The sequence below is a fragment of the Scaptodrosophila lebanonensis genome, unplaced genomic scaffold (genome assembly GCF_003285725.1).
Source record: "Scaptodrosophila lebanonensis strain 11010-0011.00,11010-0021.00 unplaced genomic scaffold, SlebRS2 tig00001415-arrow-pilon, whole genome shotgun sequence".
NCBI lineage: Eukaryota > Metazoa > Arthropoda > Insecta > Diptera > Drosophilidae > Scaptodrosophila > Scaptodrosophila lebanonensis.
The window spans coordinates 9696884-9718933 of NW_022060742.1; the positions used below are offsets into that span (position 1 = coordinate 9696884).

Below are 22050 nucleotides of genomic sequence, written 5' to 3' on the forward strand. Positions count from 1 at the left end.
ATTTCTCATATTTTTAATTATTTTATGTTTCAAAATTGCATTAGTGCTAATATATGTATTATATTTAGCGGTTTTCCAAAAATTATCATTGTAAAATTTTTGAAAATTTAGTTAAAACACTATTTAGTATTTAAACGTTCACTGTATTTGTACAAGTATTCCACAAGTTTTATTTTATATTGATTTAATCTGATTTTATTTTTATTATCAACAGCTTCCAATAGTTTTACGTTTTTTTCTTTTTCATTATTTTCATAAAAAGTACCATACCTGAAAAAAAAAAATTAATTTTTATTTTTTAAGTTCCACAATTCTACGCCCCTAAGTACTAACCAATAAAAACCACAATAACGAAGACTATCATTAGCCACAGCCAACATTTATAGGCCTTGCGCGAATGCTGTTCCAACTTTTCTGCCTCCTTGCCAAGTGAGTTGATATTCCTATCTGCCATACCCGTTGATCGAGACACCACTTCTGTATCGCGTCTTATTATACGATTCGCAGTCTCGGTCTGCTCCTTCAGGTTGCGTGTCAGTGAGAGCATGTGTTCGGTAATTTTCTCCTGAGCACTATTGTAATACTTGACAGCCTCGTTCATATTGTCAGTCGTCGTCGCTGCCGAGTTGGCCCCCAATGCATTATCGGGGCCACGTCGCCGCCGCAATGAGTCCCCATCTGTATAAATGCAATTATATCGTTAAATAATGCCGATTGAAATGGTAGCTACATGCAAGTCCCATGGCACCTTGTAGCAGATCCTTCCGCAGTTCATTGTATTGCTTAGTGTCCTGTATCTGGCGTATCTCCTTTAGTGCATTTTCGCCAGCTTCGTTGCTATTGCGAGCCCCTCCCGACGCATTGTTTTGGGTGTGGTCTGTGTAATTTGTGGCCAGCTTTAAAGCAGCTACTCGATCTGTGTAGCTCGGTATTTTAGCTGCACTTTGCGGGCTGTTTTATATACATATGTAAGGCATGACTTGGGGAAGGCTTCACAATCTTCAACGGCTTACTCACTCTTCCATTGCCACCAGCTCAGCAATCATTGTATCGAGGGACTTAATGAATTTTTGCAGGCGCCAAAAATTGTCTTCACTCTTAGCGAGCTCCTCACAGTTGGTAAGCAGTGTCCGAATGTTAACGTTCAATTTTGTAGCCATTTTAGCGATTTAAAACTAAAAAACATTAAACATATAGAGGACACGACGAACAACAAATATGATGGTAATGCCACTTCACCATAAAAGAGTCATTGTTTTCTTTTTCTATTGCAGTTTTAGCACGGCTAAAGGCAATATAAAACTGTGGCAACTCCGCCAGTCATGCTGGATGTTTGCTAGGCCGCTAACCGTTACAGCGCATTGAGCATTTGTCAGCCAGTATCAGAACTGTCAAATAGCTGTCATTTTGTATGCCCGTCTCTTTCTTTTTCCGGTCGCCGAAATGGTAAGCGACGGATTCTTTTCCAAAGGCAGAAAATAATTTGTAAACATCCAAAACACGAATGCGAAATATCTTTTGGCAGTCGGAGGATATTAAATTGAAGTCGTTAGCAACTAGATAGTAATGAAATTTTGTTTGGTTTGCAGGGTATTGATATCAGCCACAAGTACGATCGCAAGGTTCGCAGAACCGAGCCAAAATCACAGGATGTTTACCTGCGCTTGCTCGTCAAGGTGAGTGTGAAACTCTTAAATGAAATTAAACCAGAATCCAAAAATCGCATTAATTTTAATTTAATTTGCAGCTGTACCGCTTCCTGCAGCGACGCACCAACAAGAAGTTCAATCGCATCATTCTGAAGCGTTTGTTCATGAGCAAAATCAATAGGCCACCAATGTCGCTGCAGCGTGTCGTTCGGTTCTTCAATGTCGCCAAGCAGCCCGAATCCACCGTTGTGGTTGTTGGTAGCGTCACCAATGATGTGCGTCTTCTGAAGGTCCCTAAATTGACACTGTGTGCTCTGCATGTGACGGAGACGGCTCGCGAGCGTATCCTAAAGGCCGGCGGCGAGGTTTTGACTTTTGATCAGCTGGCATTGCGCTCGCCCACAGGCAAAAATACTTTGTTGCTGCAAGGAAAGCGTACCGCTCGTACTGCCTGCAAGCACTTCGGCAAGGCACCTGGTGTACCCCATTCGCACACCCGCCCCTATGTACGCTCTAAGGGACGTAAGTTCGAACGTGCTCGTGGTCGTCGCTCTAGCTGTGGCTACAAGAAGTAAGCAGTTAAAACTGGACCAGGACCCGTTTGTCACTTTTTGGTTAAGATATTGATTAAAAAAAGTCAGTCGGAATCGGTAATTGTGTTGTTGCACTCTCGTGGGCAATAAAGAATTTTTATTCCAAAAAGTGAAACGATATTTTATATACAAACTTAGTATAGATGCGTGCTCCAGTAATTAATAAGCGTCTGAAACGTTATATATACAAAATTCTTTAGTGTAGATGCGTGCTCCAGTAATTGATAAGCGGCTGATCCTGGGGCTGCACGCCGAGCACCTTTTTCAACTTGGTCTGGACACTTGTAGACTTCGCATGATTCAAGCATTTGACTTTGCTACAAAGAGGAGAATTCAGGCAACATAATTGGAAACCATAAACAATGCCACTTACTTCTTCCACTCCTCTATGTGTACTTTAGTCTGTTTATTGAGCACCAATTCAGTGAATGTTTTCTCCTCCACCGCCCTCTGCAACTTCACCATTAGATCCGGCACTGAAATGTGGAGATGAGCCTTTTAACTTGCTTTATAAATAGAAAGTGGCTTACTTACATTTTCTGGGCAGTTCGCCTTGCCACTTGACAGACACGTCGTGTCCATTGAGGTGCTCGTCCAAAAAATCGATGCGAAACACCGAACTGCTAGCAACAGGTACAGCTATATCATTCGACACTGAAATTATCTTGTACTCGGAGCTTATTGAATGCTGATGCTGTGCATCTATGCGCATCAAGTTGTGCATAGGTTCGGGGAGTAGTTTTTTAAGGCACATCATGAAGTTAAACGTGCGCTCAGGTGCGCCACGCACAATAATCTTGACGCCGGTGAGAGCGCAGTAGCAAACGTTAGCAAAGTCATCCTTGCGCACTACTTGCTTAATGTGCCGCAGCGAGAAGAACTCCTCCTGATCGTCAATGCTCTCCTCGTACTTCTCTATCATGGGCAGGGTGGAGCTGTTGTAGGTGAGGCGTTGGGCAGGTGGTCGGCCACTGCTTTGCGGTGGTAGCCAGGGCAGGTTGCCAAAGGTCACATGCTCCGTGAGGAATCGTGACCCAGCCAGCAGTATCCAGGCAAAATGGGAATGCAGCTGGGCGAAGACATTCTGCTCGCAGGTTAATTCCACCAATGAACGTGGCGTTGGCATTAGAAACTGGGCGCCTGACAAACGCCTTTGACGTGCCGAGTAATTGACCTCTTCTGCCTCCTTAGTCCGCTGGGCGGCAGCCTGCAACTCTGACGAGATTTTTTTCAGGTGCTCTGCCAGAAACGGTTTTATATTTAGCAAAAAGTATTTGTCCTTCATAAGCACAATAATCGAGAAGAGTTGATAAAAGCCGCGAGTCTGCAAATCGCACACTCGAAATGTATGGCTCAATACATGGCCGCGGGCTGAGTCCCCAAAGAATACGAATCCACCATCCTTATCCTTATTGGTGTTTATTTCGCAGCTAAGACTACGAACAGCCGCTTGCTTCACCAATGTCGCCACTTCCGGCAGCACAGATGTTTGCGTACTCAAAAAAGTAGCGCCACTCTCTGTGTCCTTACTGTAAATATTATTTCGTCCCGTTGTTGTAGTATAGTTGCAAGCTGAGCATTCCTTTTGACTATGTTGTTGTTGGTCTAGCTGGAGATCCTCGATTTTGGTATCTCGCAGCGTCTGTGTACAGAATATTGCGCATGGACCGTGCGCCTCGCAGAAGTGACAAAGAGCAATCACAGCATTCATAACGAATGGAGAGGGGGCTTACCAGCAGTTAGTCACGAGTTTGCGAAGCATACATACATACATATGTACGTAAATCTCTTCTTATTCCTTACAGTAAAATCCTTAAAGGGTCTTATCCATGAAACAGCACAACAGATGCATATTTGATTGGATCCTGCCTAAAACCGTTGCAATAACAATTGTTATCATTAGCAAAATCTTTGTAGGGATTTGCATTGTTCGATAAACTCAACTCACGAATATCGATTAGTATCGGAATGCTTTTGTGCATACTATATTAATACGTTTAATAATTGCAGTTTATTTACTGCAGAATAATTGACAAACATTACGTATTTAATTCACAGTTCATGTTATGGTTTCTAATAGAGTTTGAATGCCCTTTAATGTTCTCTCAGCAGGAATCACCGGTAAAGAGTTGACGTTCTAGTTCAATAGTTCACTGTTCCTCTTTGTTTATAGTTCCGAGCGCGATTTCCGTGTAGGCTTTGTATTGTTTAAATTTTGTCCATTATGGATGGGCAGAGTGTGGTACTATGTGAAATTGCAGATGAATGCACTGGTAGTTCAGTGGATTCGGACTTTGATTTTGGAAAAAAACAGTGGCGCTTAAAGGCATATCTGGCGGAAAAGGCAAAGACTGTGATCGAGTGCATCTTCAAATGTAAGATTATTTGCTGCGATTGTCCATCAGCTTTCCAATCTTAAATTCTTTATTTCCAGGCAGGGATGCTCGTACATCTAAGCTTCGCTTCAAAGCCGTTTCCCAGAGTTCGGCTGGAGAAGGATTGTTTTGTGCAACGACTCTTGTACTGGTTTACCATTGGTTTACCAAATGCAGAGCTCGTGCCATAGAGCTTGAAGTCGCGTCCAAGCTGTTTCCTATCATTTTTACAAACTACACTCCCAGTTTGGAGTTCGAGGTGGCAGAGCAACAGCACCAAAGAGTCCTACAAAGCTATGTAACCACAAAGCTATACGATGCACTCTATAACCGGCACCAGACTACATTCCAAGGAATGGATTCATCAATTTCAATTCCATCCAGTTTTAAGTCGACACTACGCCAATATCAGGAATGTACCGTCAAATGGATGCTTAGTAGAGAACAAGAAGCGACGGAGCTTCCAGCTTATTACGTTGTCTACAAATCCATTGATGGAAAAAGTGAAGTATTAAAGCACAAGTACTGCCTGCATTTCGATGCCTATACGGGAACACTGCCACAAATCTCCGTGCCTCCTGGTGGCATATTAGCCGATGAAATGGGTCTAGGTAAGACAGTAGAGCTGCTCGCATTGGTTATGCTTAATCCCAGACGCGATGTAAGCAACGCATACTGGTACAACCTGATAGACGAAATGCAAGACGAGATACCGCTGAAACGGAGGTGTGTTCAGGATGCTGAGTTGTGTATTTGCACAAAGAAACGGAAGCCCTCTGTGCAGTGCAGTCGTTGCCATTTATGGCAACACAAACACTGTGTTCGGCATAAAGATGAATTCAATGAAGATTCATACATGTGTCCGGAATGCTGGACAGAATTGGCAGTCACCGATCTGGTAGAATCCGGGGCTACAATTATTGTGTCGCCCAGTGCTATCAAAATGCAATGGTTTTATGAGATTAGCAGACACATATCTCCCCCGCCGATGGTTCTGCTCTATACAGGACTGCATTCTGGCAGTTGGATTAGTCCTCTGGAGTTGGCCAAATACGACATTGTGCTGACAGACTATAGCATATTGCGTAGCGAGATTTATCATACGAGGGATTACGTATCGGATCGCACAATGCGACACCAGCCCCGTTTTATGCGTCCCATCTCTCCACTGCTTATGGTGAAGTGGTGGCGAGTGTGCCTGGACGAGGCCCAAATGGTGGAGAGCAACACGTCACAGGTGGCTGAAATGGTGCGCAAATTGCCGGCAATTAATCGCTGGGCCGTCACAGGCACCCCTATTCAACGGTCCATTGACGATCTGGCGCCTCTCCTGCGATTTGTTGGCTTTGTCGACGGTTGTGAGCCTTTAGAAGCCTGGCAAACAGTCGCTAATTCGTTTTTGCTAAATCACAACACTGATGCCTTGATGGAGATTCTTCAGCCTTGCATGTGGCGCACATGCAAATCGAAGGTAGAGCATGAATTGGGCATTCCACCACAAACCGAGGTTGTCCATCGTCTCGAGCTCAGCAATGTTGAGTCCTTATACTATCGGGAGGAACACTTTAAGTGCTCGGATCAGTTTCTCGCCGCTGTGGCAAAGCACACCCGCTACAATCCCAACGACAACACGTCGCGCCTGGCCTCCATCTCACCGCAGCTGCTAAAATTGATTCTTAAACCATTTCTGCGCATACGCCAAACGTGTTCTGTGCCAGTCGTGCTCAACAACAATGTTTCTACAACGGAGTATCTAAATCCTCAAGAGCTTTTATCGCATTTAAAGGCCACCAACGAAGTGGAATGCAAATCTCAGCTGCGTACATGGGCTTCATCCTACAATGGCATGGCAGCTATTTTCTTCATAAGGAACAATTACCAGATGGCTGCTAAGTACTATAAGCTGGTCTTAAAATTGGCTCAAGATTACAATGAGGAACAAATTTCGTAAGTAGTATAGAAATTACTACGTAATGGTAAATCTTAAGTTACTTTAGATTTAATTAACAACTTACTACTAAGAACTAGAATTTTGGGTTAGAACTACAGTTTAGAATAATATATCATGCCAAAATATATACATATAAGATATATGATATATCTTTAAAAGTAAGTAAAAGCTATAGTCACGCATATTGGAGTATATTTTAAAACTAAATCCCAAAAATATTTGTTGTAGCAGCAAAGATATTTCTGATAAACACAACTGAACTTCACACCCACTTCCAGTAGGACTGCACGCAGATGTGCCTTTACATCCTTACTGTCTTCCATTTTCACTGCTCATTTTATATATAACCTCAGAAACCATCTCCCCAACCACAAATCTATGCATCTATCTGCGTAGAAAGATATATTAATTAAAAGTGGGATATCCTAATTAGATTTTAAATAATGAAATTTACTGCTATGTCTATAATATGGTTTAAAAATAAAGTCTATCTTCTTGTTGCTTACAGCGTGGACAGTGTGCTCCAAATACATGCACTCCATAACATAATACAGGCCACTAACTTGGCTCCCACCCAAGAAGGAATGAAAGATGAGGAGTTGGAAAAATACCAAACGCACTTGAAAAAGTTGGAATGGAAATATCTCGAGGATAATACGAAAGTGTTGAGGTCAGCCGGAGGAGCGTATGAGACAAAACTTGAGGACTTGGAGCGCTTAGAGCAAGAATTCTCCGCCAATATTATTGAGTTGTTAGCTACACTGATTACAGAAAGTACGGCATTTCACGATGCTTTATGGAATAGGACCCTCGATGTATTTATTCGTCAGAATGTTTCGACCGAGAAACTGCAAAATGTTTCATCAATGTCAGGCATAATATATATCATAGATACATGGTACCAAAAACTGCTAAAGCTCAAAAACAAACTGCGCAAGGAATTCCAGGATCTAAGCAGCATAATGAGCACGGCTTGTGGAGCCGTAGAGAAAGGAGATAGTTTGTCATTGGAAGTGACAAATTTCATTAGTAGTATCTCTGATTGCCACTTGGCAGATATTCTGGTAAGTGCATGTAGAATACAATTTTCAGATCAAAGCTAAAAATTATCTTTAATTTTTTTTATAGGAAGACAATCCCAAAATGACAAATGAAAAACCAAAGAAAAAGCGGTGTCGTTTGTGCACGATTAGGGATCAGATCAATCAGTTTGAGTGCCTGTTATTTGACAAAGAGCTGGAAAAGGAGGCCACTGTAACAGATGGTGTGGAAAAGCCCAGTGTTGAGATGACTCTCATCAAAGGTGTTTATAAGCCAGTTTAGTAATCTTTATGTTTGTTAATCAAAAGCTTTGTCTTTTACAGTAATCTTAATGTTTATACGCTCGAAAACTGAGTTCCACACATGGCAAACGGAGTGCAGCAATAAATTGGAGACACTGAATTGTTTACAAAATCTTAGCAAACTTCAGATTAAGTACTGGATCGAAGTTGAGTATGTGGTGAAGGCATTCGATGAGCTGGAAATGTGTAAAATGCGCATTTTGCTAACTGACAATCCGGATGAACAGTCTAACTATCGAGTTTTGGAGTGTCAGGTATCTTTAAACAACAAGTTTGCACACAAATTTATGTAATTTCATTAATATGCGTTGAAACTTCTAAAGAAATACGTTGTAGTATAGATATGTTTTTGCCTATTTAACAACATTATTCTTGATTCTTTTAAAAGGCAGTTAAATACATCACTAACAATAATTATTCCCATTTAAATTCAGTTGGATGAACTGATGGAGAACAATTTAGCAAATGTAAACGAAGCTCAATTAAATTTTACCCGTTTAGCTGGACGTCTCAAATATTTGAAGCATTTAAAAGAGGACACCAATGACAAAGTCTGTCCCATTTGTCAGACTCAGGATGATGATCGTGTAAGTAAAAACCCTTCAGACCATTAACTCCAAGCCTGTACAAGCCGTTTAATATTTTACATGTTTCAGTACGTTGTGCTTGTCTGCGGTCACTTTATATGCCAACATTGTCTAGATAAAATGAGGATGTCATCTAAGGAAACCATAAGTAAATGTCCAATATGTCGCCAGGAGTCTCCACAGTATGTTATTACAATCAAAATATTTGGAACTCTCCACAATCTCTCTTTTGACATATTACAGAATTTATTACGCGGCGCGGTCGGCTAAAACAAAGGCTCTGGCAGGAAATTTTTCGAGTAAAATAGCATATATTGTGAGAAAGGTGTTAAGTCTGAAGGCAGACAGTTCCGAGGAAAATAAAGCAAAAATATTAATATTCTCACAATGGCAATCTATCCTTAAGCACATTGCGCAGGCCTTGGGCCAAAATGATGTCGAATATCGCAACAAATGTACGAATCGCGATATTGAAGAATTTAAGGTTTGTTTTTAAATATTACGATTTTGTATTCGTTTGATTCGAAGTCCTAGTCGTTTTGTTATAGGATGCCAACCGTAATATTACTTGCTTGCTGATGCCTCTCTCTCGTGGCTCGAAAGGATTGAATCTAATTGAGGCGACGCATGTCTTTCTAGTCGAGCCCATTCTGAATCCAGGCGAAGAATTGCAAGCGATTGGACGCGTTCATCGGTTTGGTCAGACAAAGTAAGTTAAAAGTTATCTGGCACTATCAATCTAATAAATAACATTTACTATTTCCTGCGCCCTCTAAATATTGTAATTATATATTAAGGCATAAAGCTGCTACTAGGAATGAACCACATTTGGTTTATTAATATATTCAATCATAGCTGAAGTAACTCCATCGAATTACAGATACTAATCTGATGGAATATGATCTAAATTGATGTGTCAAAAGTGTTACCTTTTGAGATATTTATGTAATCTAAGAAATATATTTTAAAATATAGAGTGAATTGATTTTTATGTATATAAATGTATTTTAAACAGGCCCACAACTGTCCATCGCTTTATCGTTAATGGTACAATAGAAGAAAATATTCTGTCGCTGATTGCTTCGGCCGATGACAATAAGACTTTATCTACGCACTGGGACTTGGAGAATATGACACTTGAAAGCCTAAAGGAGCTGTTCAAACTTAAAGAAAACAAATAGTTTTGAGTAAGTGCCAATTAATTTTTCAAATTTCCACCTCTATTGATCATTCATCACTACCCATAGCTTAAGAAGTCAAAACTTCCGAATACTCCACGAAAATAGCCTGCCCGCACCTCACCGCTCTCAAACACTTCAAAATGATCTTCTTGTGATAATATTTATTTACAACGAATTAAGAAGAATTAATTACGAATCGAAACCTATGGAAAATACCATTACAATGGTATATTTCTATTGTAAGAACGCTCGATTATCATATCATATTTCACGATCTATATCAGCGGTGGGTACGAAATTTCAAATCGAGATCCCTACAACAAAAATTACCGCTAGACTTCTGAATAAATGCTACTGAAAATCGAGCAACGACACAGGAACTATGTGTATTTTGTTTTTGCATCAATCTGCTTGTGTGTCTGGCTGGCGACAACTACATGTATTTTCGCGCTCGATCTTTTGCTTGTGCGCCTGGCTGGCGCCACTTACTAAAACATAACGGAAAGATCCCTGGAAGCCCAAAGAGCCACTACGTGCCCATCGCTGATCTATATATCCAAAAGAAAAGACAGCAAATGGCTTAGGCCATTATACATACATATGTATCTTGTAAATCGTTGCAAAAGATATGTGGTGTTAGAATAGAAGGAGGGGTGGTAAATCCAATGTAATATTACAGAAATTATGAGAACAATCGCTATAGTCATATTACTATAGATAATATTGTCCTGTGCAACTTCTAAATTTCTTTCTTCATGTTTTGGTCTAGGAAGATATGAAATCAAATTGGAAGTGGAAAGTTTGTTACTATACCCACAGATCTAACAAAAGAATCACAGCCTACATGATATCTAAAAGCTATCAAATTAATTAAAGATTTGGGCTCCGAACCTTCAATTCACATGTGCCCTCAACTGATTCACTAATTTAGTCTTAGCGGAACATTTTAAGCATTACCAGAACAAGTGTGAAGTACTCTAAACAAATTGAAGTGTTTGTATGTATACTATATTTGTTATTTTGTTAACATATATATATTATGCACTTTATGCTTAAGTATATTTATTACTTAGTGTGTATATCATATCCATAGATTTTTTTGTATCTCTTAAGAATTATAATGATAATTCTCTTAAACGCATAGGCAGCGCAAACTGTACAAATGTAAGATCTTTTTCTTTCAAATAATTCCGGGAATTAACTGGGTGGCATATACCAATGGTGGCCTATTGCAGTTGAATTCTAATGTACCCCAGCCATGTTGTTAGTGTGCGAGATTCGACCGCGTACCCAGCCGATGCGATTGAGAGAATATCATTTATGTATATAAAGTATTGCTTTAAAAAAGCGTTGCTTGCTTTCCTCATCCACTACCCATAGAACCCTTATCGCACAAACAGAAATATTAAATTAGACTTAATAATTGTCAGAGCTTGACTCGCAAGATTCACACATGGTCTATTTTGAGGGCATCGAGGCTGGTTCCATCAGCGTGCGCTTTTTGAGCAAAGTACCCATCGTAGGAGCTTTGAGCTTTCTCGATTTCCTGTTGCTGTTGCAGTATTTGTAACTGCTCGTAGGCAGCCTCTTGAACCTTCCGGCGTTCTTCCTCCGCTTTGCGCTTTATCTCGTTCTCTTCAAACTGTTGAGCCTGCAATTCTGCAGAGGCGGCTGCCCGCTCTGCGGCTGCTTCCTGGTACTCATCATAAGAGTGCAAATTCTTGTCCGTTGCTTCGATTTTGTGCAGCGTCTGTAATTGCTCTTTTGCCGCTTCCGCAATTTCCTTTCGCTTCGCGTCTGCTTTGCGTCTAGCCTCCCGTTTTCTGCGCTCTTGCTCCTCCAACTCTTCGCGGGCGGCGTAGAACTTGGATGAGATGACAGGCGGCCTGTTCTCGTGCGTCCTTTGATGCCGCTTGAGCGCTGTCTCCTGACGGAAATGCGTGCCGCATGTCTTACACTCAAACGGTTTTTCGCCAGTGTGTATCCATTCGTGATGTCGAAGCGTTTGTGCTTTTGCAAAGCGTTTGGGACAAAAGCGGCAGGCGAAGTCCTTGACCTTTTCATGTATGATTTTGTAGTGACGTTTCATGTTGCCGATGTTGTTGAAGCCTTGGCCACAGCCGGGACAAATATGTTTACCCTCCTTTTTGGTAAAGTTCACTTGTGGTGACCAGGATGGGACCGATACTGAGGGTATGGGATTTACAGCGGTGCCCGCCAATTGAGAGATGTCAACACGTTGTACTCGACGAGGATCTTTTGGTATTGTAGCCACAGACTCGGCGCAAACCTTAAGCAACTCATCTGCGGCATTTTGAGAGAGACCTTCAGTCTCTACACTGGCAGGTATACCTTCCGGTGGATTGTCTGCCTGCTCGGTGGAGCCTTCGCCAAGCTCCACTTGCCGCTGCCGGTAAGTTTCAATAGCACGAAGAACGCGTTTCTCGTGCGTCTTCAAGTGTTTTGTTAAACTCTTTGGATAAAGGAATTTCTTGCCACACACCTTGCATTCGCAACGCTTCTCGCCTGTATGCGTCATCTCATGGATCTTACAAGCATGTGACTTGCCAAATGTTTTGCCACAGTATTGGCAAGCGTAGTTCTTGATCTTTTCGTGAACGATCTTAATGTGATTGGCCAGACTCTGTTTATTGTGCGAAGCATGCTCACAGATATGGCATTTGAACTTCTTCTCCTGGGTGTGGGTAAGGATGTGTGTGTTCCATTCTTGACGAGTGGTCTTGCCCACACCGCAGTAGGGACATACATAGTTTTTAATACCGGCATGTCGCATAAGGTGATCCTTAAGAGCGCTGTTAATAACGAATCGTTTACCGCAGATGTTGCATGGAAATGGTAGCTCCTTGCCATCGTGCTTGTACATGTGCTTTTTTAAGGCCATGGGGCAACGGAAAACCTTTTCGCATTCGGTGCAGGGGTAATCCCTTGGTGGCGCCGATGCCTTCGATATGTTGTGCACCTTCTTCATGTGGAAAGTCAACAGGCGAATGCGGGGGAATGTCTTGCCGCATCCTTCAACATTGCAAGCATGCACCTCGGATAGTTCCGTGTGCGCATGGTCAACGTGAAGGCGCAGCCCACCGGCAGTTGTAAAACCTTTTCTACACGTTTCCACCTTACACTGAAACGGCAGCAAATCATTGTGATGTTTCATGTGCTCCTCATATCTAATAGCTTTTTTGAATTTCTGATGACAAATGTGGCAATCAATGATACGATGCAAGTGGCGCTCAGCCGCCGGAATGCGTTTGCGCTTTGGTCTTTCTTTGTCATCATCGTCCTCATCGTCATCGGACTCGGAGCTAAAATCATTATCATCATCAGGAACTTTTTGCTTGGATTTTGTCTTGGATGCACCTTTGGGCTTAGAGCCCCGTAGGCGTTGCGCCAGCGGCATATCGTCATCACTACTGTTGGGCTCAAAATCCACATCGTTGTCATTGTCATTGTCACTTTCAAAAGAGGACTGTTCGTTGTCGAATATTTTGATTTCAAATGCTGCCTCATCATGCTTGACTTCGTTAAGCACGTCCTCGGCCTCTTTATCTACATGTTCCAACATCTTGAATACATCCTCCTCATTTTCAATTAACTCCATTTTATGGTTAAGCAGGGGATCGTAGTTAATTCGATCCTCATCTTCGGCCGCCAATTCTGCCTCATTAGCTACAACCGGGTCCATGACATCGAAGCTGCTAACTTGACAAGTGAATACATTGCTTGCGACCATTTCTTGAAACTTCTGCACAGAATCGACGCAAAGTTTCTGAAAATCGTGCATGTCGTTCAACCTGGTGTAACAATTGGAGCATAAATTTTTTGGAAATCCGTCTTGCTGCTCGACTGACAACGACGTGCACACACAGAGTTTTTTCGCCAGTCCAGGAACCAAAAAGAGGTCGTACGCAGCATCGTTTTGCAGGTACTTTAAACAAATGCGACACACCGTGTGTATGGAGTATGCACTCCCCACGTTCATGTTGCGGGATCAATGTTTATTAAAATACAATTTCGAAACAAATAGCCCAATCAGGGAAAAGTAATACGCGTCAGAGAAAAAAGAACGAGTACTATAAGCCGATTACTACCTACTCTATCGCTAGTCATTCACATCTCTAATCAAAAACAAATGTGCTTCAATAAAGAACTAACTAACTCATAGCTTTATTCTTATAAGCTGAAGGGGGATACAAAATAATACTAAATAATAGTTTAAACACATAGCATTGAACTTTGACGTTTTTCGGAATAAAAAAAAAACCAAGACAAGTTTTGGGCCCGGCCATAGCCCAGAGGCCCTTCTTAGGTGTTAATAGAGCAATGCCGGCTAGTTCATCGCATTCTCTTCTTGTGTGTAGGTTCCATCCCTAGCTTGCACAATTACCAACAGCTTCCATCTCTAGAAGTTTCAAAATAAACAAACAAGACTTAACATACATACAGAAGAAACACCCCTCGTGTTATCAAAACATGGCTTTCAGCGCGACCATGAGCCCGCCTCTAAATGTAATATATAAATACTATAGATGCATATATTTGTCTGCTACCGTACGCTCTCATAAGTTTTTTTTTTAAGGACCAGAAAACAATTTTATAATTTCTTTATTTTTTATTATATCGTTCTTTTTAGCAATGCTGTTTCATAATTCGTACATGTCTAGACATATATAAATGTTGGCTCGTAGGAACCCCAAACTAGGAGAAAATGTAAAATATAAGAGTTTTCAGCCGCGATTCTGCGTAATAAATTTAAAAACGAATTGGTGTTTGAAGTCATCCCTGCTAAAAAAAAACTGCCAAGAGAGGTGAATATCTCCTTCTCGTCTGGATTTATATGTATTTTTGCGTTACCCCATGGTAATTAAAAAGAGTCTTGCATACCACACTAATTTAAGGGTTTTATTAATAATATTTTATTTAAAAATCCCATTGCTTAAAGAACAGGCAATTAATTTATGTGTCAAAGTTTAATGAACTACATCTTATATCTAGCTGCCATAGAAACGATGTTCAATAAATGGCATGCTACGTAGACCCACATGACATTAGACTAAACTAATCACTTGAACCCCAACCGAAATTCCGGCACAATGAAGCTATAAACTTTAGATAGTAATTTTAAACTGGGATCTGCTCTGCGGTAGTTGCTTAAATGTTGCAATTCGCGAAATTTGAGCGACAATTTTAGCAATAGTACTTCAAGTGTTCAGTTTAGTATAATATTACAAAATGGGAATAGTAAAAACTTGGTGCAATATACATAGATAACACCATAACCATCGATGTGAATAATTATATAATAAAATTACACACTAATACATTCAGTTATTTTTTCTTCAATGTACAATATATTGTGTAATATAAATCAGCTTAAAAGCAGTTGCTGGTCTTCTTTTTTTTTAATATCGCATTCGGATCTGCTCTGAGTTTTCCAATTCTTAAGCGCATTCAAGTCGCTTGATTTTATATTAAAATGCTTATATTTTAGTACCAAAATTTTTCTTTTCCAATGGGGGGTAATGCACAAATAATAATTTTAAAATGTATTTTATAATCGAAAGTTATTTTGTGAAATGAGAAATATAAAGCTATATTTTACGTTATGATTTTTCAAATAAGAGATTTATTTATCAATTCGCAAGCGAAACTGGACCAGACCCGATTGAGAATAGAACAAAGAATTAGGTGGTGGCTTCACGACGGCGCTATTCATTAGGCTGTCGAGTTGGGCGTAACGCCTGTTATGCTTCAATATCCCTGATTACCTATTGATAGGCAACAAAGAGCATCCATCTTACGTCAGAAAGTTTTTGTGTATTTGTATAGGCGCGCGTACCTGGTAGTTCTTTGTTTGTTTCTATTGAGAACAAATATGATGTACTGAAGCTTGAAAAGAAAGTTAAAGTCTTACTTATGCATATACGTTGGAAAGCCCCTTGCAGTGATCAATTTAGACATGGTCCAGTTTGAAAGCATCGATGCTGGTTCCATCGGCCTGGACTTTTTGGGCAAAGTAACCGTCATAGGACGATTGCGCCTTCTCAATTTCCTGTTGTTTCTGCAGTTTCTGCAACTGTTCATAGGCGGCTTCCTGAATCTTACGCCGTTCTTCATCTGCCTTGCGCTTGGCCGCGTTCTCCTCCATCTGCAATTCTTGCAATTCTGCTGAAGCAGCAGCTCGTTCGGCGGCTGGGTCCTGGTATTCTGGATTGATGACGGCCGGTTCAGCGCGTTGCGTTTTTTGGCGAGCATGATAGTTCTCCTTAGTCTTTTCTGCACTTACTCTACGTCTTGTTGTACCCTTCTCATGTGTTTGGTAGTGCTTCTTTAAAGCTGTCTCCTGTCGGAAATGTTTGCCGCAAGTTTTGCATTCGAATGGCTTTTCGCCAGTGTGGATCCATTCATGATGTCGTAATATTTGTGCTTTAGAGAATCTCTTCGGGCAAAAGCGACATGCGAAATCTTTGACCTTTTGATGAATAATTTTGTAGTGTAGCTTCATGTTACCCAAGTTATTGAAGCCTCGTCCACATCCGGGACACATGTGTTGGCCCTCTTTCTTTGTGAAGTTGTTTTGAGGCCAAGACGGTACAGACACTGATGGTATGGGATTAACCGCTGTGCCCGCCAGTTGAGATATATCGACACGTTGAACACGGCGTGATTTCTTCTGTTTTGCTTCTGCAGCCGTAGGTAGAGGTGGCATAGGTTCCCCGCATATGTTGAACAATTCATTTGCAACATTTGGTACCATTGTCGACTCAGTGCCTCCCATATTTCCTGGAGCAGCAATTGTCGGATCTAGCGGCTGATTAACAAGCGTTTCCGGTGGTGGCAAATCACGCTTTTCGTGTGTCTTCAAATGTTTTGTCAAACTCTTGGCGCATAGGAAAACCCTACCACAGATCTTGCACTCGGAACATTTCTCGCCAGTGTGGCTTCTTTCGTGTATTTTGCAGGCATACGACTTGCCAAAAGGTTTGCCACAATATTGGCAGGAATAATTTTTGATTTTCTGATGTACTACCTTTATGTGGTTGGCCAAGCTCTGGCGATTGTGAGAAGCATGATCGCAAATGGTACATTTGAATTTTTTCTCCTGGGTATGCGTCAAAATATGAGCATTCCATTCCTGGCGTGTGGTCTTGCCTACGCCACAGTACGGACAGACATGGTTCTTGATACCGGCGTGCCGCATCAAATGATCCCTTAGAGCGCTGTTAATAACGAACCGTTTGCCGCAGATATTACATGGGAATGGTAGCTCCTTGCCATCGTGCTTGTACATGTGCTTCTTTAGTGCTGTAGGACAGCGGAAAACTGTTTGACATTCGGTGCAGGGGTAGTCTCTTGGTGGCGCGGATGCCTTCGATATGTTGTGCACCTTCTTCATGTGGAAAGTCAGCAAACGGATGCGGGGGAATGTCTTGTCACAACCTTCAACAGTACAGGGATGGACCTCGGAGAGTTCAGTATGTGCATGATCAACATGCAGGCGGAGGCCGCCGGCGGTTGTGAAACCCTTCTTACAAGTTTCCACTTTGCATTGAAATGGCAGCAGATCGTTGTGGTACTTCATGTGCTCCTCATATCGTATTGCTTTCTTGAACTTTTGATGACAAATGTGGCACTCGATGATGCGATGCAAGTGGCGCTCTGCTGCTGGAATACGCTTACGCTTTGGTTTCTCTTTGGGTCCACCATTTATTGTGCTATCCGATTCTGAGCTAGAACTATCGCTGTCGTCATCGAATACATCTTTCTTTTTAGACTTCGACTTTTGTGAGCCCATCGCTTTGTCTCGAAGGCGCTGCGCCAATGGCACATCATCATCACTGCTGTCCGGCTCAAAATCAACATCGCGATCATTGTCGTTGCCACTTTCATATGAGGAGTAATCGTCAAACATTTTCGTCTCAATCGGTGCCACCTCAACGTTCTTGACCTCCTTTTCTACTTCCTCGGCTTCCTTGTCGACGTCCTCCAGCATTTTAAAAACATCCTCCTCATTCTCGATCAATTCCATTTTATGATTTAGTAGTGGGTCGTAGTTTAATCGGTCCTCATCGTCGCCTGCCAAATCTCCATCCTGAGACGCACTTGGGTCTAGGACGTCAAAGTTGCAGGTAAAAGTATTTTTAGCAACCAGATCTTGAAATTTCTGTACCGAGTCCGCGCACAGTTTCTGAAAGTCATGCATGTCGTTCAGCCTGGTGTAGCAACTGGTGCAGAGGTTCTTCGGAAAGCCATCCTGCTGCTCCACCGACAGTGACGTGCACATACACAGCTTTTTGGCCAAGCCCGGAATCAAGAAGAGGTCGTATGTAGCATCGTTTTGCAGGTGGTTTAAACAAATGCGGCATATTGAATGAATGGAGTATTGACTCCCGTCCATCTTGCGTTAACAATTAATTCACACCTTTTAGTTTTAAAACAATGCTTTGTGTGTTAAAAAATAATTAATTTCTGTCGCAGAAAAGAACGAGTTCTCATAAAAGACGAGTACCAATAAAACAACATCCAAACGATTACCAGTTACTAGAGATGGTACCGACAGTTGAGTACTTGTACGAAGTACTCGAACTGAACTGCGACGTCTCTAGAAACGCGTAAACTTGTAATCATTTTGTTATTGTTAAAGGCTAAATTTTTATTTACGGACATGAGCACAGAGATTCCATACTCTGTAGACTCCATTTGCCGAATTTGCCTTCTGCACTTGGAGGCCAGCACTGTTTACGATCTGTTTTTGGTGCCCGATCTAGCCAAGAAGCTTACAAGTTTTACCTCATTGCCTGTGGAGTCGCAGGACGGTTTCCCCAGGAATTTGTGTAGTAACTGTTATAGCCGGCTTAATGAAATGTATGATTTTCATAAGATTTGCGTTCAATCTGTAAAACTCTTTAGAGATATGGTGGCCAACAACAGAGTTGTTGTCAGCACGGTCTTTGAACCCGTGGCGAACACCCAGGCGGAGCTGGATAAAGATGAACACAACAGCTATGATCCGCTGCTTAACCACAAGGCGGAGCTGATTGTAAACGAGGAAGAAGTTTTCAAAATGCTGGAGCATGTCAACAAAGAAGCTCAGCTGGTGGAACGTGATATTGTGGGTGGGCTTAAAGAAAAGAAAGTTTTTAGCGATGCATCCTCGCCGAATAGCGACAGTGAGGACGATATGCCATTGGCTCAGCGATTGGCTTTCAGTAATTTCGACAATGAATCAAGTTCAACGCTGGATGAGCCAAACAGAAAACCTAAACGGAAACGCATTCCCGCCGTAGAGCGCCACCTGCATCGAATTATAACTTGTCAAATTTGTCAGCAGAAATTCAAGAAGCAATTTAAATATGAAGAGCATATGAAACATCACAATGATCTCCTGCCGTACCAGTGCACAATGGAAGCGTGTAAAAAGGGATTCACAACTGCGGCCGCATTACGGCTTCATGTGGATTATGCGCATACGAAAAGTAGTGAGGAAATTCCGTGCACTGTAGAGGACTGTAAGTTGTTATTCCCACGCGTTCGATTGCTGACCATTCATCTTAAAAAGGTTCACAATTTGATCCGTACCAATGCTCCCCGCGTTTCCCAGTCCTGTAGTGAATGCGGCGTTCTCTTTCGTTGTCCTGTGGCTTTAAAAAAGCACATGTACAAGCACACTGGCCAAGAACTGCCGTATCCTTGTAATATCTGCGGCAAGGGCTTCCACATAAACAGCGCTTTAAAGAATCACCTTTTGCGTCATGCCGGCATCAAGAACTACGTGTGTCACTATTGCGGAGTGGGCAAGACCACACGCCAGGAGTGGAGCAAACACATCTTAACGCATACCCAGGAGAAAATGTTCAAGTGCCAGCTTTGCGAGCACGCCACGCACACGAAGCGTGCATTGGACAATCACATAAAAATAGTGCACGAAAAAGTTAGAAATTATGCCTGCCAGTATTGTGGGAAAACATTTGGGAAATCACATGCCTGCAAAATTCATGAGATGACCCACACCGGTGAGAAACGCTGCGAGTGCAAGGTGTGTGGCAAAAAATTTCTCTATACTGAGAGCCTGACAAAGCATCTAAAGATACATGAGAAAAGTGTGGAACGGGCCATAGAGACGTATCGTCAACGGCAAGTGGAGCTTTCTGGGGTATCCGTTGAAATGACTTCGAATGAAGCAAATAGCAGTAATGTCGATGCGAATGCGGCCGATCAACTTTTGAAGGTGTGTGCCGAATCCGTGGCGACCATACCGAAAGATCCTCGTCGCGTACAACGCGTCGATATATCTGAATTGGCTGGCACTGTGGTAAATCCTATACCATCGGTGTCTGTCCCCTCGGCCATTGCGCCCTCGCCGGTTAAGTTTGTTCAAAAGGAGGGCATGCACATGTGTCCAGACTGCAATCAGGGCTTCAATAATTTGGGAAATATGAAGCGCCATTACAAGAGTGTGCATGAGAAAGTCAAAGATTTCGAATGCCGCTTTTGTTCACGGCGCTTTGCTAATTCGCAATCTCTAAAGCAACACGAATGGATTCACACAGGTGAGAAGCCATATGCCTGCAAGGAATGTGGTACCAATTTTAGACAGGAGGCAGCTCTCATACGGCATCAAAAGGTGCACGATGAAAAGCCACCAAAACCACCGAAACCCCCCAAAGGAATAACCGAGAAAGATCGGGAAAGGGAACTTGCGAAAAGCGAAAGAAAACGTAAAGTCGAAGAGCGCCGAAAAGAAATCGCTGAAGCGGCCAAAGAGCAATTGGAGGATATGGCCAAGCAGAGAGCTCTTGAGAAAAATCAGAACACCTACGAGCAATATCAGAACCAGGCAGCGGCGTCAGCGTCATCCGAGCCTAATGAACATCCTTAAAAGGTGCCAGAGGAAAAGACATCACATGGAGGTAGGAAATAAGTACTTGAATGGATTCAAAGCTTAATGCAAGGCAAGCTTTATAGTTCCCAATGGCGTTTGAAATCCTGGAAAATCATATGCTGTATCACATCTATGACTGTTAAAGAAAGTAGCTACCTGTAAAATATAGAGTTCATAGAACTAGAAAACCTCAAATAAATTGACTTAGGAGAAATCAGAAATTTTTTTCAACTTGCTTGTTATATTTTGATGAGTTTATGTGTTTAATGATAGGTCGCGTGGACGAAATGATGATTTGATTTCCAAACGACCTGTGATGATTTATGAAATTATGCTACATGATTGCAAAGATGATGATGATAATTCGAAAAGGGTATATAAAAAGTTTACACTTAGCAAGATATTGCATAAATTGCGTTTTAACATAGCAAGAAGTTTTTAAATTTGATTTTAAAAAATTTTTGTTTAAAACTACGAAGAAAGTGCAATGAACGTTTCCCGTTGGCGGCATTCAAGGTGCCTCCGGAGTTTTTAAATTGTATTTGGACTTAATATTGTTGAGCTCTTCTTGCTTCTTGTCGACATCAACACGCTTAAACGCTTTGTTTGATTGATAATAGAGAACAACCAAATAGCGATTACACACATTAAATCCGGATAAATGGTCGCAAGCGTTTTTGGCATCGAAAATATCCTCGTAGACAACAAAGGCGGTGCCACGGGTCTCTGGTGTATTACCACTGTCGGTGGGGAAAAATAAAGCATATGGTTAACAATTACACAGAAATACTTGTATATACGTACTACGTATGTACATATGTAAATATACAGGTAACAATTAGAACTTACACTCGTATTTGGCGAATTGCACCAAACTTGCCAAATATGTCGTACATTTCGTCTGATGTTATTTTGTATGGCAAATTGCGCACATACAAGAGTCGGTTCACCTCAGGTGGCAAACGGATCTGTAAACGTTATTTTTATGCTAATTAGTCTGAAATATAATTTTGTTCGACTACCACTCACGTTATTGCGCTTGTTCATGTCTGGCTTTGGCCACAGCTGCTGTTAGAATGCGAGCAGTTCAAGTACTTTCACTTGACCGTCTGCTGTATACTTTGTTTGTTCGCGGGATGAATGTCCTGAAACGTGCTCCTTTGTTTAAAATTAATGTGTCTGCGTTTATCTGCTTCTCCCAAACCAAACAATATTCAATATAGAGATGGGAGCGCATGCATGTACTGTCAAAATATCGAATGGCGTGTTGAAAGAAATATCGATGTACGTTTGGATTGACAACTAAACATATTTATTATGTATACTAGTGGCTACATTTATAGGATTATCCCCACAAAAGAAGTCCAAATTATTTCTAACCCTTCGTATTAAATGCAGAATGTGCGTATGTATAGAACGAAAATAAAATCGATAGTTTTTTGCTGCTGAACGCAGCCAATTTTCAGCACAA

At 41.6% G+C, this 22050-nt stretch overlaps 8 protein-coding genes across 8 annotated transcripts; 3 read left to right on the forward strand and 5 right to left on the reverse strand.

Annotated features, from left to right (window-relative positions):
• Positions 1 to 122: 122 nt before the first annotated feature.
• On the reverse strand, positions 123 to 1202 carry LOC115632857 (vesicle transport protein USE1). The gene is made up of 4 exons (XM_030530117.1): positions 1018 to 1202; positions 749 to 951; positions 334 to 678; positions 123 to 270 (listed from the first exon to the last, which is right to left on the reverse strand). The coding sequence occupies exons 1-4, from the start codon at positions 1158 to 1160 to the stop codon at positions 227 to 229; spliced, it is 735 nt and encodes a 244-aa protein (XP_030385977.1). The 5' UTR covers positions 1161 to 1202; the 3' UTR covers positions 123 to 226.
• A 226-nt stretch (positions 1203 to 1428) lies between these two features.
• Positions 1429 to 2357, forward strand: LOC115633149 (60S ribosomal protein L18). Its single transcript, XM_030530559.1, has 3 exons — positions 1429 to 1446; positions 1590 to 1676; positions 1748 to 2357. The coding sequence occupies exons 1-3, from the start codon at positions 1444 to 1446 to the stop codon at positions 2222 to 2224; spliced, it is 567 nt and encodes a 188-aa protein (XP_030386419.1). The 5' UTR covers positions 1429 to 1443; the 3' UTR covers positions 2225 to 2357.
• Positions 2304 to 4111, reverse strand: LOC115633148 (folliculin). The gene is made up of 3 exons (XM_030530558.1): positions 2777 to 4111; positions 2616 to 2718; positions 2304 to 2559 (listed from the first exon to the last, which is right to left on the reverse strand). Exons 1-3 carry the CDS (start codon positions 3951 to 3953, stop codon positions 2439 to 2441), a joined length of 1401 nt encoding a protein of 466 aa, XP_030386418.1. The 5' UTR covers positions 3954 to 4111; the 3' UTR covers positions 2304 to 2438.
• A 229-nt stretch (positions 4112 to 4340) lies between these two features.
• LOC115632386 (E3 ubiquitin-protein ligase SHPRH) lies at positions 4341 to 10510 on the forward strand. Its single transcript, XM_030529515.1, has 11 exons — positions 4341 to 4617; positions 4677 to 6564; positions 7077 to 7632; positions 7697 to 7871; positions 7933 to 8165; positions 8346 to 8498; positions 8568 to 8680; positions 8742 to 8982; positions 9047 to 9207; positions 9514 to 9685; positions 9746 to 10510. The coding sequence occupies exons 1-10, from the start codon at positions 4467 to 4469 to the stop codon at positions 9677 to 9679; spliced, it is 3837 nt and encodes a 1278-aa protein (XP_030385375.1). The 5' UTR covers positions 4341 to 4466; the 3' UTR covers positions 9680 to 9685; positions 9746 to 10510.
• Positions 10511 to 10665: 155 nt separating this feature from the next.
• On the reverse strand, positions 10666 to 13726 carry LOC115632142 (zinc finger protein 225-like). Its single transcript, XM_030529158.1, has one exon. It carries the CDS (start codon positions 13677 to 13679, stop codon positions 11127 to 11129), a length of 2553 nt encoding a protein of 850 aa, XP_030385018.1. The 5' UTR covers positions 13680 to 13726; the 3' UTR covers positions 10666 to 11126.
• A 1885-nt stretch (positions 13727 to 15611) lies between these two features.
• LOC115632815 (zinc finger protein 234) lies at positions 15612 to 18186 on the reverse strand. Its single transcript, XM_030530067.1, has one exon. The coding sequence runs from the start codon at positions 18093 to 18095 to the stop codon at positions 15651 to 15653; it is 2445 nt and encodes an 814-aa protein (XP_030385927.1). The 5' UTR covers positions 18096 to 18186; the 3' UTR covers positions 15612 to 15650.
• A 132-nt stretch (positions 18187 to 18318) lies between these two features.
• LOC115632117 (zinc finger protein 2 homolog) lies at positions 18319 to 20800 on the forward strand. Its single transcript, XM_030529119.1, has one exon. The coding sequence runs from the start codon at positions 18363 to 18365 to the stop codon at positions 20574 to 20576; it is 2214 nt and encodes a 737-aa protein (XP_030384979.1). The 5' UTR covers positions 18319 to 18362; the 3' UTR covers positions 20577 to 20800.
• On the reverse strand, positions 20794 to 21782 carry LOC115632118 (splicing factor 3B subunit 6). The gene is made up of 3 exons (XM_030529120.1): positions 21609 to 21782; positions 21429 to 21547; positions 20794 to 21319 (listed from the first exon to the last, which is right to left on the reverse strand). The coding sequence occupies exons 1-3, from the start codon at positions 21624 to 21626 to the stop codon at positions 21091 to 21093; spliced, it is 366 nt and encodes a 121-aa protein (XP_030384980.1). The 5' UTR covers positions 21627 to 21782; the 3' UTR covers positions 20794 to 21090.
• Positions 21783 to 22050: the final 268 nt, after the last annotated feature.